The sequence below is a fragment of the Hemitrygon akajei genome, chromosome 12, assembly GCF_048418815.1.
Source record: "Hemitrygon akajei chromosome 12, sHemAka1.3, whole genome shotgun sequence".
Taxonomy (NCBI): Eukaryota; Metazoa; Chordata; class Chondrichthyes; order Myliobatiformes; family Dasyatidae; genus Hemitrygon; species Hemitrygon akajei.
This window is the reverse complement of record NC_133135.1, coordinates 99,779,796-99,793,723: the sequence shown is the minus strand read 5'-3', so window position 1 is coordinate 99,793,723 and position 13,928 is coordinate 99,779,796. Positions and strand designations below refer to the sequence as shown.

Below are 13,928 nucleotides of genomic sequence, written 5' to 3'. Positions count from 1 at the left end.
CTTCACCAGTGGTTAATAAAGATACAAAAATCACTATCACAACCCCTGTAATCTCCTCCCTTCCCTCCCAAACAGCCCTAAGATATATCTGGTCATGCCTGAGGGATTTATCCACCGTTATGTGCTACAATACCAGCAGCTGGAGGGTGCCCCCCCCCCCCCCATCGAGCAAGGGTGCAACGCTACACCACCTCCAGTGTTACCTCTCCTGGACTGCAGCACTCCAGCTGTTGGTATCTCCTCCCACTAAATCTTTCATGATGAGGATGTCTCCAAGTTCATGCAAGGGGTCATGAGCTTCATCCACAAGTGCACTGAGGACATTGTCCTCCAAAAATCAGTCAGGGTCTATGCAAACCAGAACCCCTGGATCAACAATTTCATTCATGCAGCACTTGCCGCGTGACACAGTTTACGTTGCCGGTGACCAACAGGAACTCAAGAAATGCAGCTACCATCCGCGCAGTGTCATCAAGGCAGTGAAATGACAATACAGGGACAAGGCCCAGACACAACTCTTCACCAACAACACACACAGGTCTGCACACCATCACAGACTTCAAAGCTAAACACAGTGGTGTTTTCCAAGTTCACTGCCTCTCACTCAGATGAGCTAAATCTTTTCTACGCTCAGTTGGATGTCGCCAACACTGAGCCCCTGAGGAGAACCACCGAAGCAACCTGCACCTTGGTCATCTCTGAGGCTGAAGTACGCAGGTGTTTCCAACGAGTGGACAGTCACAAGGCTGTGAGACCAGATAGCGTGCCAGGGTGGGTACTCAGGATGTGCGCGGCACAACTGGCAGGTGTGTTTACAGACATTTTTAATCTTTCCCTCTCCCAGTGCAGAGTTCCCTCCTGCTTCAAAACATCCGCCATTGTTCCTATACCCAAAAAGACCAAGGTAACATGTCTGAATGACCGGTGTCCTGTCGCTCTCACCACAATAATAAGCTTTGAGAGGCTGGTCAAGGACTACATCTGTAGTATGCTACCACCCAAACTGGACCCCCTACAGTTTGCCTACCGACACAACCGATCGACGGGTGATGCAATAGCCACAGCTCTACACACCGTCCTTACACATCTGGAGAAGAAGTATGCTTCTGTGAGAATGCTGTTCTTGGACTACAGTTCAATATTCAACACCATAATTCCGTCCAGGCTTGACAAGAAGCTCAGAGACCTTGGCCTTCACGCTGCCTTGTACAGCTGGATCCTGGACTTCCTGTCCACACACATGTGGGATTATGTGTTGCGTTTTGTTTTTTCCACAGATGTGGATGAATGTGGACAAAGGCCTTCACCCTGCCCCAATGGTCGATGCGAGAACGTGGTTGGCAGTTACCGTTGTGTGTGCTCCAGAGGATTTGTGGCCAATCCTCAAGGCACAGATTGTATTGGTAATGTCAGCAGTTTCTTACACATCAGCCTCTCTCGATGGGATGGTTGGGGATGGATTGAGGGCGGGATGGAGGAATCCATTTGAATGTTGAAGGCTTTGGTAGAGTGAATGTGGAGATGATGTTTCCTATGATGCTGGAGTCTAAAGTCAGAGGGCACAGCCTCAGAAGAGAGGGACATCCGCTTAGAATGGAGATGGGGAGGAATTTTCTTTAGCCAGAGGATGGTAAATCTGTGTAATACAATGTCCCAAGCAGTTGAGGAGGCCAAATCATTGGGTATATTTAAGGCCAATGTTTAGGTTTGTAATTAGTCAGGTCATGGAGGGGTACAGAAAAAAGGCCGAATATTGCAGCTGAGAGGGAAAATGGATCAGCCATGCTGAAATGGCATAAATCTGCTTCTGTACCTTATGGTCTTTTGGTCTTAACTGAGTCTCCCCTGCCATCTGTCATGCCACCAAGCAAGTGATATAATAGATTGCTGGGCGAGATGTTACTGAGTTAGGTTGAAGGGAATTCATGCCATCTAGTAACTACTTTGGAGAAACTACAATATGCGTACCATCAGATGAGCCACAATTTCCAACTGCCTAAAGAGTAGTTTAGTGTGGGTTCATAACCAATGTCAGAGTGCAGTTGCAATCAGACTTGGGACAGGTATCTAATGTTCCCAGGATTGGAGTGTTTTCTGTTTTCCACAGATGTGGATGAATGTGGACAAAGGCCTTCACCCTGCCCCAATGGTCGATGCGAGAACGTGGTTGGCAGTTACCGTTGTGTGTGCTCCAGAGGGTTTGTGGCCAATTCTCAAGGCACAGCTTGTACTGGTAATGTCAGCAGTTTCTTACGCATCGGCCTCTCTCGATGGGATGGTTGGGAATGGATTGAGGGTGGGATGGAGGAATCCATTTGAATGTTGAAAGGCCTCGACAGAGTGGATGTGGAGGGGGTGTTTCCTATGATGGTCGAATCTAAGACTAGAGAGCAGAGCCTCAGAATAGAGGGACATCCACTAACAATAGAGATGAAGAGGAATTCAGTGAGCCAGAGAATGGTAAAACTGTGGAATACGTTGTCCCAAGTGGCTGAGGAAGCCAAAGCATAGGATATATTTAAGGCAGATCTTTAGCTTTGTAATCAGTCGGGGCATGAAGGGATACGGACGGAAGGCAGGAGACTGGGGCTGAGAGAAAAAAATGGATCAGCCATAATAAAGCTACAAGGGAATCAATGAAAACACCCAACTAGGGTGTTCAACCAGAGTGCAGAAGTAACAAACTGTGCAAATACAGAAAAAGGAAGCAATAATAATAAATAAACAAGCACTAAATATCGAAAACATGATGAAGCATGCTAGAAAGTGAGTCCATTGCCTACGGGAACATGTCAATGACAGACATTTGAAGTTGAGTGAAGTTATCACCTCTGGTTTAAGAGCCTGATGGATGAGGAGTAGTAACTGTTCCTGAACCTGGTGGTGTGAGTCCTGAGGCTCCTGTACCTTCTTCCTGATGAGAGCAGTAAGAAGAGAGCATGTACTGGGTGACACCAGTTTGGTGTCGTCTACAAACATACTAATCTGGTCACCCACAATCTCAAGCAAATTGTTAAGTTATATAATGAGCCACCATGAACCCAGCCCCAATCCCTCTGTACATTGTTGGTCACAAGTCTCCAATCTGTAAACCAACTCTCACACTCACCCTCTGCCTCCTAATACCAAATCATTTTTATATCAAATTTTCTAACTCTCCTTGTATTCTAAACTTCTTCACCAACCTATCATACAGGACCATGTATGAGGCCTTGCTAAAGTCCACATAGACAACATCCCTGCTACGCTGTTCAGGTCAATCCTGTTGGTCACTTCCTTCAAAAAAAACTATCAAACCTCTGAAGCGTGATCTCCCATGAACCATGCTGACTATCCCTAATCAGTCCTTGCCTTTCCAAACGCAACTAGCTCTTAGCCCTCAGAATCCCTTCCAGTAACTTTCTGTCCAGTGAGGTCAGTGGTCACTGGCCAGTGCTTTCTTGACTGGTGTGTGTAGACCTTCTTAAATATAGTCACAACATCAGTAGTCTCCCAGTACCACACCTGTGGCTAATGAAGATACAAAAATCACTACCATAATTCCAGTAGTTTTCTTCATCCCGTAACAAAATAACCTAGAATTCACCTGGTCATGCCCTAGGGATTTATCCACTATTATCTGGTTGAAAACCACCAACCGAGCATGGACGCAACGTTACATCACCTCCGGTGTCTCCTCTCCCAGACTGCAGCAGCCCCAATCTCCTGACTTCTCCCTATATCACATCATTCCCTGTCTAACAATAATCTATCAACATCTGCCTTAAACATACCCAATGACTTGGCCTCCACAGCCCCTGTGGCAACTAATTCTACAGATTGTGGCCTAGTCCTCACTACAACCAAGGCCACACAACTCCCCCGCCGTCTGTCGTGTCACCAGACAAGTGATATCACAGACTGCTGGGGGAGATGTTACTGAGTTGGGTTGAAGGGAATTCATGCCACTAACTACTTTGGAGAAACTACAATATGGGTACCATCAGATGAGCCACAATATCCAACTGCCTAAAGAGTAATTTAATGTGGGTTCATAGCCAATGTCAGAGTACAGTTGCAATCAGACTTGGGTCAGGTATCTAATGTTCCCAGGACTGGAATGTTTTGTATTTTCCACAGATATGGATGAATGTGGACAAAGGCCTTCACCCTGCCCCAATGGTCGATGCGAGAACGTGGTTGGCAGTTACCGTTGTGTGTGCTCCAGAGGGTTTGTGGCCAATTCTCAAGGCACAGCTTGTACTGGTAATGTCAGCAGTTTCTTACGCATCGGCCTCTCTCGATGGGATGGTTGGGGATGGATTGAGGGTGGGATGGAGGCATCCATTTGAAAGCTGAAAGGCCTCGACAGAGTAGATGTGGAGAGGGTGTTTCCTATGGTGGTGGAATCTAAGACCAGAGAGCCCAGCCTCAGAATAGAGGGACATCCACTAAGAATGGAGATGAAGAGGAATTCAGTGAGCCAGAGAATGGTAAAACTGTGGAATACGTTGTCCCAAGTGGCTGAGGAAGCCAAAGCATTGGATATATTTAAGGCAAATCTTTAGCTTTGTAATCAGTCGGGGCATGAAGGGATACGGACGGAAGGCAGGAGACTGGGGCTGAGCATATTAAAGCTACAAGGGAATCAATGAAAACACCCAACTAGGGTGTTCAACTAGTGTACAGAAGTAACAAATTGTGCAAATACAAAAATAGGAAGCAATAATAATAAATATACAAGCAATAAATATCAAAAGCATGCGATGAAGCGTGCTAGAAAGTGAGTCCATTGCCTACGGGAACATGTCAATGACTGGCATGTGAAGTTGAGTGAAGTTATCACCTCTGGTTTAAGAGCCTGATGGTTGAGGGGTAGTAACTGTTCCTGAACCTGGTGGTGTAAGTCCTGAGGCTGCTGTACCTTCTTCCTGATCACAGCAGTAAGAAGAGAGCATGTACTGGGTGACACCAGTTTGGTGTCATCTACAAACATACTAATCAGGTCACCTACAATCTCAAGCAAATTGTTAGTTTATATAATGAGCCACCATGAACCCAGCCCCAATCCCTCTGTACATTGTTGGTCACAGGCCTCCGATCTGTAAACCAACTCTCACACTCACCCTCTGCCTCTTAACACCAAATCATTTTTATATCAAATTTTCTAACCCTCCTTGTATTCTAAACTTCTTCACCAACCTATCATACAGGACCATGTATGAGGCCTTGCTAAACTCCACATAGACAACATCCCCGCTACGCTGCTCAGGTCAATCCTGTTGGTCACTTCCTTAAAAAAAACTATCAAACTTCTGAAGTGTGATCTCCCATGAACCATGCTGACTATCCCTAATCAGTCCTTGCCTTTCCAAACGCAACTAGCTCTTAGCCCTCAGAATCCCTTCCAGTAACTTTCCCTTCAGTGAGGTCAGTGGTCACTGGCCAGTGCTTTCTTAACTGGTATGGGTAGACCTTCTTAAATACAGTCACAACATCAGCAATCTCCCAGTACCACACCCGTGGCTAATGAAGATACAAAAATCACTACCATGATCCCAGTAGCTTTCTTCCTTCCGTAACAAAATAACCTAGAATTCACCTGGTCATGCCCTAGGGATTTATCCACTATTATCTGGTTGAAAACCACCAACTGAGCATGGACGCAACGTTACATCACCTCCGGTGTCTCCTCTCCCAGACTGCAGCAGCCCCAATCTCCTGACTTCTCCCTATATCACATCATTCCCTGTCTAACAATAATCTATCAACATCTGCCTTAAACATACCCAATGACTTGGCCTCCACAGCCCCCTGTGGCAACTAATTCTACAGATTGTGGCCTAGTCCTCACTACAACCAAGGCCACACAACTCCCCCGCCGTCTGTCGTGTCACCAGACAAGTGATATCACAGACTGCTGGGGGAGATGTTACTGAGTTGGGTTGAAAGGAATTCATGCCACTAACTACTTTGGAGGAACTACAATATGCATACCATCAGATGAGCCACAATATCCAACTGCCTAAAGAGTAGTTTAGTGTGGGTTCATAACAAATGTCAGAGTGCAGTTGCAATCAGACTTGGGTCAGGTATCTAATATTCCCAGGATTGGAGTGTTTTGTTTTTTCCACAGATGTGGATGAATGTGGACAAAGGCCTTCACCCTGCCCCAATGGTCGATGCGAGAACGTGGTTGGCAGTTACCGTTGTGTGTGCTCCAGAGGGTTTGTGGCCAATTCTCAAGGCACAGCTTGTACTGGTAATGTCAGCAGTTTCTTACGCATCGGACTCTCTCGATGGGATGGGTGGGGATGGATTGAGGGTGGGATGGAGGAATCCATTTGAAAGCTGAAAGGCCTCGACACAGTTGATGTGGAGAGGGTGTTTCCTATGATGCTGGAGTCTAAAGTTAGAGGGCACAGCCTCAGAAAAGAGGGACATCCACTAAGAATGGAGATGAAGAGGAATTCAGTGAGCCAGAGAATGGTGAAACTGTGGAATACGTTGTCCCAAGCGGCTGAGGAAGCCAAAGCATTGGATATATTTAAGGCAGATCTTTAGCTTTGTAATCAGTCGGGGCATGAAGGGATATGGACGGAAGGCAGGAGACTGGGGCTGCGAGGAAAAAATGGATCAGCCATAATAAAGCTACAAGGGAATCAATGAAAACTGCCCAACTAGGGTGTTCAACCAGAGTGCAGAAGTAACAAACTGCAAATACAGAAAAAGGAAGCAATAATAATAAATAAACAAGCTCTAAATATCGAAAACATGTGATGAAGCGTGCTAGAAAGTGAGTCCATTGCCTACGGGAACATGTCAATGACTGGCATGTGGAGTTCAGTGAAGTTATCACCTCTGGTTTAAGAGCCTGATGGTTGAGGGGTAGTAACTGTTCCTGAACTTGGTGCTGTAAGTCCTGATGCTCCTGTACCTTCTTCCAGATAACAGCAGTAAGAAGAGAGCATGTACTGGGTGACACCAGTTTGGTGTCGTCTACAGACATACTAATCAGGTCACCTACAATCTCAACCAAATTGTTAATTTATATAATGAGCCACCATCATCCCATCCCCAATCCCTCTGTACATTGTTGGTCACAAGTCTCCAATTTGTAAACCAACTCTCACACTCACCTTCTATCTCCTAATACCAAACCCACTTTGTATCCAATTTTCCAACTAAGCTTCTTCACCAGCCTATCATACAGGAGCTTGTAGAGGGCCTTGCTAAAGTCTATGCAGACAACATCTACCACACTGCTCAAGTCGAGCATGTGGGTCAGTTCATCATGAAAAATCTATGAAACCTCTGAAGCGTGATCTCCCATGAACCATGCTGACTATCCCTAATCAGTCCTTGCCTTTCCAAATGCAACTAGCTCTTAGCCCTCAGAATCCCTTCCAGTAACTTTCCCTCCAGAGAGGCCTGTGGTCACTGTCCTGTGCAGCCTTGACTGGTGTGTGTAGACCTTCTTAAATACAGTCACAACATCAGCAATCTTCCAGTATCTCACCCATGGCTAATGCAGATACAGAAATCACTACCATGATCCCAGTAGCTTTCTTCCTTCCCTACCAAAATAACCTAGAATACACCTGTTCATGCCCTAGGGATTTATCCACTATTATCTGGTTGAAAACCACCAACTGAGCATGGACGCAATGCTACCTCACCTTCAGTGTCTCCTCTCCCAGACTGCAGCAGCCCCAATCTCCTGACTTCTCCCTATATCACATCATTCCCTGACTAATCAAGAATCTATCAACATCTGCCTTAAACATACCCAATGACTTGGCCTCCACAGCCCCCTGTGGCAACTAATTCTACAGATTGTGGCCTAGTCCTCAGTACAACCAAGGCCACACAACTCCCCCGCCGTCTGTCGTGTCGCCAAACAAGTGATATCACAGACTGCTGGGGGAGATGTTACTGAGTTGGGTTGAAAGGAATTCATGCCACTAACTACTTTGGAGAAACTACAATATGCGTACCATCAGATGAGCCACAATATCCAACTGCCTAAAGAGTAGTTTAGTGTGGGTTCTTAGCCAATGTCAGAGTACAGTTGCAATCAGACTTGGGTCAGGTATCTAATGTTCCCAGGACTGGAATGTTTTGTGTTTTCCACAGATATGGATGAATGTGGACAAAGGCCTTCACCCTGCCCCAATGGTCGATGCGAGAACGTGGTTGGCAGTTACCGTTGTGTGTGCTCCAGAGGGTTTGTGGCCAATTCTCAAGGCACAGCTTGTACTGGTAATGTCAGCAGTTTCTTACGCCTCAGTCTCTCTCGATGGGATGGTTGGGGATGGATTGAGGGTGGGATGGAGGCATCCATTTGAAAGCTGAAAGGCCTCGACAGAGTAGTTGTGGAGAGGGTGTTTTCTATGATGGTGGAATCTAAGACTAGAGAGCCCAGCCTCAGAATAGAGGGACATCCACTTATAACAGAAATGAAGAGGAATCTCTTTAGCCAGAGAGGTAAATTTGTTGAATTAGTTCCCACAGGTGGCTGTGGAGGCCAACTCATTGGATATATTTAAGGCAGATATTGATGGAATTGTGATTAGTTAGGGCATGCAGAGATATTGACAGGAGATTGGGGCTGAAATGATAAAGTGGATCAGCCAGGGGAGGCTTCTTCACATAGAGAGTGGTGGGAGTGTGGAATGAGCTGCCAGATGAAGGGGTAAATGCGGACTCACTTTTAATATTTAAGAAAAACATGGACAGGTACATGGATGAGAGGTGTATGAAGGGATATGGTCCAGGTGCAGGTCAGTGGGACTAGGCAGAAAAATGTTTTGGCACAGCCATGAAGGGCCAATAGGCCTGTTTCTGTGCTGTAATGTTCTATGGTTCCATTGAACATCCCACAGCAGGAACAGTGTAGATTAGTTGTGGAGTAAATCTCCATCTAAACTGCTTTGTCACCCCCTCTATGGTAGTGATATTGTAGAGTAGATACAGAGTAAATCTTTCTCCATGCTGTTTGGAAGTTCAAAGTAAATTTTATTATCAAACCACATATATGTCACCATAGACAACCCTGAGAATCATTTTCTAGGAGGCATATTATAAAAATCTATGGAGGCAGCTTAAGTCACTAGCGTATTAAGCCCCGTTAACCCATCAAATATAATATTTTTCAAAAAATATTTGAACTGAAAAGAGGTGCAAGAATGGGGAAAAGGAATGGAAATAAAAAAGCGACACTGCGGAGCCTGCGGCTGAGAGGAGTGCAGCAAGCGGCTCTCCGACCCGAACGCATGCAAGCGAGGCGGGCGCTGGGCCTCGTTCAGGCGAAGCAGCGAATATGTTCGAAATCCTGAAAGAAATAATGGAGGTCCAGAAAGATATAAAACAGCAGCTCCGTGATATTAAGTCAGAGCTCGCCAGCATCAATCAAAAAAAAGCGGTGGCAGAGACTCAAATTGAGAAGGTGGAAGATCATGTTCAAAACGTGGAACGAATACTGAGTAAGACAATAAAAATATTAAATCACCAAGAAGGTAAACTGCTTGACCTGGAGGGAAGATCACGGCGGACAAATATCAGAATCTACAACGTTCCCGAAGGAGCGGACGGCTCATCTATGACAGAGTTTGTTGAAAAGTTACTGTGGGACGCGCTGGATCTTCCCTCGGATATGGAGCTGGAAGTCGAAAGAGCCCACCGCACGCTCGTCCCGAAACCTACCCAGGATAGAAAGCCATGCTCAATAATAATTAAATTCCTTCGGTACAGCACCAAGGCTGAGATTCTACGAAGGACCTGGGGTAAGAAGAGAGTGTTTTTCGATGATAAATTTATATATTTCGACCAAGATTACCCCCCCCTTAGTCCTACAGAAACGCAAAGAATACTTTGAAGTATAGCGAGTACTAAAGCAAAAAAAGATTAGATTTCAAACTCCGTACCCTGCTAAATTTCGAGTGTTTTATGACAATGGGACGCAGTTGTACCAGACAGTGGAAGAGGTGACTACAGACATGAAAGCCAGAGGGTTGCTCGTCAGCGTGACCAAAACGAGGCTGAGGAATTATCCTGCTCCGCTTGGGAAATAGTGCGAGAATCGAGGAGGCAGGAGACGGGAGGAGGCTGAGAGAAATATATCAGGAAGAGACTGGGAGTTTCCCAAAGACAGTCCTCACCCCCTTCAGAAGAGTCATAAGGTTTGGCTAACTTTAAAATTGTGGAGAAGCTAAATGGAAGCAAAAGTAAACGGTGATATACCTATCTTGAGAAATACTTATTATAATGTGGATTTTATATCACTTAGTTGTTATTCTTTATTCGCTCACTTACTCCTTTTTCCCACCAAAATGAGAATATATATATATGTGTGTGTGTGTGTGTGTGTGTGTGTGCATATATGTGTATGTATGTAATATGTGTGTGTGTGTGTGTGTATAAAAAATATATATATGTATATATAGGAGGAGTACACAAGTAAATCTTTTCTGTGTAATGGATTTGTTCACTGACTTTTATGAATACTGCAATGGGGGCCCTCAACTCACAAGTAGGAGGGGTTATCCCCCACAGCTAGACATTTCCTCTAGCTCAACGCAGGGTCATCTACGAGAGACCTCAGCCTTGGAATCACACCTTTGTTGCCATTTTTGTTATTATTTGCTTTTCTTGGTTCTTAATTGTTCAGGGAGTAGATCGATTAAGTTTTATTCTAATTTCAATGATACATTGACCGATAAATACAGATGGCAAAGGACATGGTAAAATTCATTCCTTTTAATGCCAATGGGCTATTAAATCCAATCAAACATAAGAGAATTTTATCCAAAATGAAAAAAGAACAAGCCCATGTAGTATATTTACAGGAAACTCACTTAAGTGATAATGAGCATAAAAAACTAAAGAGAATGGGCTTCACTAATCTGTTTTTCTCCTCATATAAATCAGGACATAGGAGAGGAGTTGCTATTCTTATCTCAAGTAAGCTAAATTTTGAAAAAGTATTCAAAAGGGGAGATAAAGAGGGCAGATATATTCTGGTAAGGGGGAAGATAGATGGAAATTCAGTTACTCTATTGAATATATACACACCCCTGGGAAATGATATTGGTTTCTCTCAGAAAATTACTGATATTATGGTAGCGGAAACAGAAGGTCTCCTGATATGTGGGGAGACTTAAATTTACAATTACAACCAAAGTTAGATTCTTCCAATAGAAAAACCTATGAAATAAAATCCTTTTATAAGAAAGTTAATACACTTTTTGAAGATGTTAGTTTAATTGATCTATGGAGGGTCGTTTTCCCCGACAGAAGGGATTGCACTCATTATTCTGCTCCCCATTCTGTATATACAAGAATAGACTATTTCATAACATTTGGAAAAGACAAAGACAAAGACAAAATAAACACCTGTGGAATTGGGACAATAGATGTAAGTGACCATGCACCTATATATTTATCTGTTGATTTTGACCTACAACCAAAGAATACTATTTGGAAACTAAATTCAAGTCTACTCAATGATCTGTACTTGAAGGAACAAATTAAAAAAGAAATTGGTCTTTACTTAGAATTTAATGATAATGGAGAGGTTTCAGCTCCCATTTTATGGGATACTCTGAAGATGGTCTTAAGAGGGAAAATTATAGCGATAATTTCATATAAGAAAAAAATAAGGAATAAAACATTAGAGGAATTACAAAATAGGTTGAAGGAACTAGAGAAAAAACACAAATTGAATTTGGCACAGGATACATTAGAGGAAATTTAAAAAATTAGGAATGAAATTAATAGTTTGGCTATGCAAGAAATCAAGAAAAATTTAATGTTTCTGAAACAGAGACATTATGAAAGTGGATCTAAGGAAGGAAGCGATAATCTCAGCTATACCAAAAGAATGCAAGGATAAAATGGAATGTGGGTCATTTAGACCAATATCCATTCTTAATGTAGATTATAGATTATTTACCTCCATCAGAGACATTATGAAAGTGGATCGAAATCTATGAAAATACTGGCGTGGAAACTGAAAAAAGAGATAGCAGAAAATACAATTCATAGAATTAAGGAACCAAGAACGAAAACGATAAAAAATAAGCTAAGTGAAATTCAAGAAGCTTTTGAAGTGTTTTACAAAACGCTATATTCCAAAGTTCCAGGGGGAAGCATAACCCAAATTGACACCTTCTTGAATTCTCTAGAGTTACCCTCTTTAAGTGAGGAACAAAATAGAACACTGACTGCTGACATAACTGAAGTTGAATTAAAAGCTGCAATTAGTAGGCTTAAATTAAGCAAGTCACCAGGATCAGATGGGTACACAGCAAAGTGGTATAAAGAATTTAAAAATGAGTTAATTCCTGTCTTACTCCCCACACTGAACTGGGCTCTAAAAAAAGGCACAAATGCTACCCAGCTGGAAGGAAGTGATAATCTCTGCTATACAGAAAGAAGGCAAGGATAAAATGGAATGTGGGTCATTTAGATCAATATCCGTTCTTAATGTAGATTATAGATTATTTACCTCCATCATGGCCAAACGATTAGAAGAGTTTCTACCCATACTGATACATAACGATCAGATAGGTTTTATACAATGCCAAACACAAGACAATATACAAAGGACACTTCACATTATGGATCATATACAAAAAAAAATCGAAGCAATAGTGATAAGCGTGGACGCTGAAAAGGCATTTGATTTGGTTAATTGGAATTTTCTTTACAGAGTTTTACATAGATTTGGTTTCCATGACACAATTATTAAAACTACACAGGCACTATATGACAACCCTACTGCTAGGATTAAAATCAATGGATATTTATCAAATAGTTTTACCCTAGAAAGGGGCACGAGACAGGGTTGTGCATGAACACCACTACTCTTCGCGTTATATCTGAAACCATTAGCTCAATACATCAGACAAAATGAAGCTATCAGGGGAATTACTATTAAAGGGACACAGCATAAATTGGCTTGTTATGCGGATGACATTTTGATCTATCTAGGGCAACCAACATACTCTTTACCTAAATTGATGCAATCCTTTGAACAACATGATCAATTATCAGGATACAAGATCAACATAGATAAAACCCAATTACTTTCATATTACTATAGCCCACCAAGAGAAATTGAAAGTCGATACCCCTGGGCATGGCACACAGAGTCTTTCAAATATTTGGGTATCATTATGCCAAAAGATTTGGCAAAATTATCAGAATGTACGTAATTATCAGCCTTTATATAAAAAATTAAGGAAGATGTGGCAAGATGGAACCTGATTCCTTTTTTCAGTCTCAGTTCAAGGATTGAGTCTATTAAAATGAATATACTGCGCAGGCTCTTTCAGACCCGACCAAAAGAGATTAATCAAAATCAATTCAATGAGTGGAACAAAATGCTATCAAGGTATATTTGGCAGGTTAAAAGGCCTAGAGTTCATCTCAAAACTTTGCAATTAGCAAAGGAAAAGGGGGATGGGACCTACCTTCTCTTAGAGATTACTATTTTGAAGCACAGTTGAGAACTGTGATATGTTGGTGCAACCCATCATATGACGCTCAATGGAAAAACATTGAGGAGCGGGTACTTCCCATCCCCATACAAGCAATTTTAGCTGATAACAACCTGCAAAGGTGCATAAATATTATTGATAACCCATGGGTGAAATAGACTCTTAAAATATGGAAAACTACTATAAAAGAATATAATATAGAGGGAGATATTGCAATTCTTAAATGGTGTGCATATGACTCGGATTTTACACCAAATAAATTGGATGCTAGGTTTAAGGACTGGACAGCTAAAGGAATAACAGTTCTTTGCAACATAATGAAAGAAGGAACACTGTTCAGTTTTGAAATGCTTAAAGAGAAACACTTATTAGAAAAACAAGATTTTTATCAGAGTTTACAGATGCGACAATATGTTAATAAGACGCTTAAAAATGTAACCAAGGCAA

At 42.7% G+C, this 13,928-nt stretch overlaps 1 protein-coding gene across 2 annotated transcripts in view; it reads left to right on the top strand.

The window, feature by feature from the left end:
• LOC140737325 (latent-transforming growth factor beta-binding protein 1-like) overlaps window positions 1-13,928 on the top strand; it is a 234,097-nt gene that overhangs the window by 119,149 nt on the left and 101,020 nt on the right. For both annotated transcript variants that reach the window (XM_073063756.1, XM_073063757.1), the window contains 5 exons: window positions 1,278-1,403; window positions 2,108-2,233; window positions 4,120-4,245; window positions 6,116-6,241; window positions 8,116-8,241. In XM_073063756.1, the coding sequence (XP_072919857.1) occupies window positions 1,278-1,403; window positions 2,108-2,233; window positions 4,120-4,245; window positions 6,116-6,241; window positions 8,116-8,241 (630 nt within the window). The remainder of the gene's footprint in view (window positions 1-1,277; window positions 1,404-2,107; window positions 2,234-4,119; window positions 4,246-6,115; window positions 6,242-8,115; window positions 8,242-13,928) is intronic.